This window comes from Capsicum annuum, chromosome 12 (genome assembly GCF_002878395.1).
Source record: "Capsicum annuum cultivar UCD-10X-F1 chromosome 12, UCD10Xv1.1, whole genome shotgun sequence".
Taxonomy (NCBI): domain Eukaryota; kingdom Viridiplantae; phylum Streptophyta; class Magnoliopsida; order Solanales; family Solanaceae; genus Capsicum; species Capsicum annuum.
The window spans coordinates 153869295-153873686 of record NC_061122.1 but is presented as its reverse complement, the minus strand read 5'-3'; the positions used below and the strand labels follow the sequence as shown (position 1 = coordinate 153873686).

The 4392-nt window shown below is 31.8% G+C and overlaps 1 protein-coding gene across 1 annotated transcript; it reads right to left on the bottom strand.

Moving 5' to 3' along the window:
* Positions 1 to 258: 258 nt before the first annotated feature.
* Positions 259 to 3516, bottom strand: LOC107871070 (F-box protein PP2-B10). The gene is made up of 3 exons (XM_016717867.2): positions 2997 to 3516; positions 1091 to 1209; positions 259 to 962 (listed from the first exon to the last, which is right to left on the bottom strand). Exons 1-3 carry the CDS (start codon positions 3279 to 3281, stop codon positions 473 to 475), a joined length of 894 nt encoding a protein of 297 aa, XP_016573353.1. The 5' UTR covers positions 3282 to 3516; the 3' UTR covers positions 259 to 472.
* Between the last annotated feature and the right edge of the window lie 876 nt (positions 3517 to 4392).

Here is a 4392-nt window from a genome sequence, read left to right as displayed (position 1 = left end):
ATAGCCTATGAATATTTAAAATATTAGAAAGAAAATATGAAAGAAATAACGTTATTAGAAAAACTTATGAAAGATAATCTAATTGGATATTTTGAAACAAAAGATATAGAATATTTAGAATACCTTCAAAATAAAGAATTACAAAAACTAAGGAAAAAAATAAAGAATACTATACTAAAGCATTTAACCAATTACCATATAATCACCCCCAAAATATGAATACCGATAAAACTAACATAAATAAATTCAAAACAAAAATAAAAATAAAAATAAAAATATTTAGAAAAGTTAAGACATATCCACGTACAAATAAAAATAGATCCATTATATTTATAATAGATCTATTTTACACACAAGTTATGCGCACCCCTACTTCAGCTTTCCGATCTGTAGGTTATCATTTTATTTAGAGGGAAATCAAGAAACCGAAACAGAGGTGTTCCACATGAGATTCCTATTAACAGTGCCCTCCTTACTCCTTAGGCCTGATATCAATTCCTTCAATAACCAAGCCACTTTTCCAGTTACCTCCCTTCACCTCTGTTAAGCTCATCTCCAGTTCAGCTTCCTGTCCCCTCTTGACAAAAAATTCTCCCAACTCAATTTCCATCCACCCATCACTTCTCTGCTTAGGATGACGCCCTTCCGGTGTATCCTCCACTTCCTGCCTCAATATGTGAGCCATGTGGTGGGTGAATATTCCCAACCGTCTCGGGACTACTTGGTACCTGTATTGTCTCCGTCCTCCCCGAGGGTCCAAATAAACTGTCTGCATTTGTTTATCATGCCCAGCAATCCCCACTGAACTCTCTGCAGGTTGGTTTCCAAATCCATAGGTCCTGGATTTTGTCGTGAACACAAGGTACGCACCATATCTAGTGTCAGGGGAGAGCATATTGGTGTTTATTTTGCCAGACATGTCAAACCAGCAGACATCAAGAAGCTCGGCAACTTCTGAGAACCTATTTCCACACAAAATCAACTTCAAATGACAAAATGCTAAAAGTTTGCTACAGAAGGCATTTAAGGGGTAAGGAAAGACTTCTCTAACCAATTATCCAAAGTTATATATGTGCATTGAACTATATACCTGGACTCGGGAAGGGAAATCCATCTCCAATATCTAGGAGTGTCACCCCAAATAATGTGTAGTGACCTTGCTGATAACATGTAACATTTCTTTCCACTCCATTTCACCAATGAGAAGCTCTGGTTCGTATCAACAGTTTGTCAGTCAGATGGATACTTAATTAGCAAGAAACAAAGTGAAGCGTAATATAGTGCGAGTCTTGAACATGGAAAGCGAGAACAAAATGAGTTACATGTGGACCAAAATTTAAAAGTAGAAAAGAACATTTGTGAAAGAAAAGAAAAAACGTGTCATTTCCATGATATTTATTAGTATCATGTACTTAAAACTTGATGGTGGAGCCACACTATCTATTGGTGGGGCGAACTGGTCCCATTAGTTATTTTTTTTTCTTTAATTTCCTTTACTACTCAGCAGTCAAAAGACCAAAAAGGGGACAATGGTGATAGGGAAAGGCTACGATTTATGCAACCTGAAATAGAAACCAGCAGAAATTTTCAAAAGTTTGTGAGCGGGTTTCCCTGTTTGAAAGCTACTAATTTGATATGCATGCAAAACAAAAGTACACCGAACACTATAAACCTCATTTTCACATTAAGTTAACTGTAATGATGTGAATATAGACTGTTTCACACATAAGAATATATTAGAGACATAGCATTAAACTGTTCCTTTATAAAGAATATATGATCATCTCATTCTAAGAAAAAAAAGTATGAATGAAATCATCTCCCAGTTTAAGATCGAGACCAAGATTTTAGCAGAGACTTCTCCTCCAAAGACTTCCCTTATAATGTTTACTGCACCAATTAATCTTTGAAACATCAATTCTAGAAACAAATTCGATCATGACCATTTCCCTTATAGACTGTTATTATCAAAGCAAAAAAATACAAAATGTGTTGATAGGAATCAATACATAGATACAGCGTAATATAGATTTCTCTCGTACACAACATGGATAATTTCCATCGAACTATATATCAAGCAGATCTTTCCCAATTCACTCTGCTTATTTCTTCACAATTTGCCAGATAGTTATGAGAACAACCTTTCAACTACTTCATGATCTGGTTGCTTGAGTGATATATGATCTTCTCATATAGTATTAATTATCTTGCATAGATTTTACATTTGAAAAGCATCCATAGAACATTGATATTGGATAAATTAAAGCACAAACTAATGCTTAACCGATCTATGTTCTAGGTTTTCAGTTCAGAACAGATCGTTTGGCGCTACGTACCAAGAATACACATGCTCCTTCTCGTCCTATTTACTTGTCATGTTAGCCTTTTTGTACTTCCTTGAGTTAATTTTTACTAATTTATCAATGTTTGTTCTTTGATCTTTTATTCCATTAAACTCCGTCCAAACCAACAAATACCCACATTAATAATGCTACGAGTAAAATTGAAAATGTGTAATAAGTTCTCTCTTGATTTTCCAAAACAACAATTATTTTAAACATGAGAGGAAATGCTATTTTTTACATAGAAATATAAAATGAAAATATATATATATAAAGAACTTACTGTACAAACTAGGTTAAAAAGCTAGTACTCTAATTTTCTCTTCATATCAAAGTAAACTTCAAAACTCAAATCATATGATTCTCTGCATATTGATTCCTCAGGATTTTTAAATAATATTTTCAGGTTTAGAAATTGAGTACACAAAGGTACAAATAATATTCCTTCAAAATACTATAAAGGGCAAATGGAATATTTTCTACTTCATTTATCAATTTAAGTTAAAGAATTTATTTATTCAATCACGAGATAATAATAACAATTGCATGCGTTTACTTGGGGAAAAACACTACGAAGTGATATAATAACAAATTAGATACAATTAATAAACGAAAGAAAAAATTAATCAACTAAAAGTTTAATAAGTTAGTAACCTTGGTGCCAGCGTCGATGAGAATAGGATGATCACATAGGTGTAAGTAAAGGTCTTTCTTCGATCTGAAATGGAGTGTATCTGGACCGCCAATGGACCAGGAAATGATGTCATAATAATCGGGCGGCAAGAACCGTTCCCAAACGGCGTCAGATTCAGCGGCTGAACGGAAAGTTGAAGACACCAGCGACAGTCGGCACGCGTCTTTCGGACTAGTTAATGATAGCGCGTTAGCTATGCAACCTTCCGGCAGTTCCTCGCCCCCGACGAATCTCTCCACCGCCATTCGCAATTTTTATGTATATTTAGCTAGAGGACACAGACTGTTGGATGTCGGTATGTATAGTTTCGGATGACTACAGAGAAGATCAAGAGTATATCATATAGGGTGAGTAGGAATCTGAGCCTATTTATAGCGAAGCTATTATGTATATCATAAATACATGATTTTGTGCGGGTAACTTCCTCGAGAAGTAACTCAAGGAAACATCTTGTGTTGTTCAAGCAGACAGCTTCGAGGTAGGGTACTCACGGGGTGAATTTGAATTGATTATTAATAAAATTTAAAATCAATCAATATAATTGATTTTAAATTATTAAAATTAAAATCAATTATTGAAATTAAATCAAATCATATATAATATACTAGTTACGACTTACGAGTAGCCATGCAATTCACGGGCCCAATATTTATATTAAATTAATATTATAAGAATAATTAAATTATAAGATTTATTTATTTATTTAAGAAGATTTTGTTTTCCTTTTTTCTTTTTAAGAAAATAATTACTCAAATCTCAATTTAAACGACACAATGCTCAAATGGTCATACTAATAATTAATTAGGAGTGACATAGTAAGCAAAACACAGACATATCTTAAATGACTTATAATAACTAATTAGAAGTGATAAGATTTATTTATTTATTCATTTAAAAAAAATTGTTCTACTATTTTCTTTTTAAAGAAAAAAATTACTCAAATCTCAATTTAAGTAACACAATGCTTAAAATGTCATAATAATTAATTAGAAGTGACATAGTAAAATCACGATTGTAACAGCGAAGCAAACTTAGCTCACTTATAATAAATAATTAAAAATAATATTACAAAAATACTTGTGAAAAAAAAATAAATGGGCCCCATAGAAAACGTCAAGTAAATTTAATATTAATTATTATTAAATTTTTTAATACTTAGATGACTTTATAATAATTTTTTAATATTAATTTTTTAGTACTTAAATGACTTATAATAATTAATTATGGGTGATATAGTCAAATTATAGATGAACCAGCTGAAGCAAACATGTCATAACTATCTATTTTACTTTTTTATTAAATATAATTTATTTTTTAATACATAAATAACTTATAATAATTAATTAGAGATGATAT

Coding starts and splice junctions, on each gene's coding strand:
- LOC107871070 (XM_016717867.2), bottom strand. CDS start 3,281: ATGGCGGTGGAGAGATTCGTCGGGGGCGAGGAACTGCCGGAAGGTTGC. Junction 1,210..2,996: donor TCATCGACGCTGGCACCAAG/GTTACTAACTTA, acceptor GATACGAACCAG/AGCTTCTCATTGGTGAAATG. Junction 963..1,090: donor ATTTCCCTTCCCGAGTCCAG/GTATATAGTTCA, acceptor GTGTGGAAATAG/GTTCTCAGAAGTTGCCGAGC.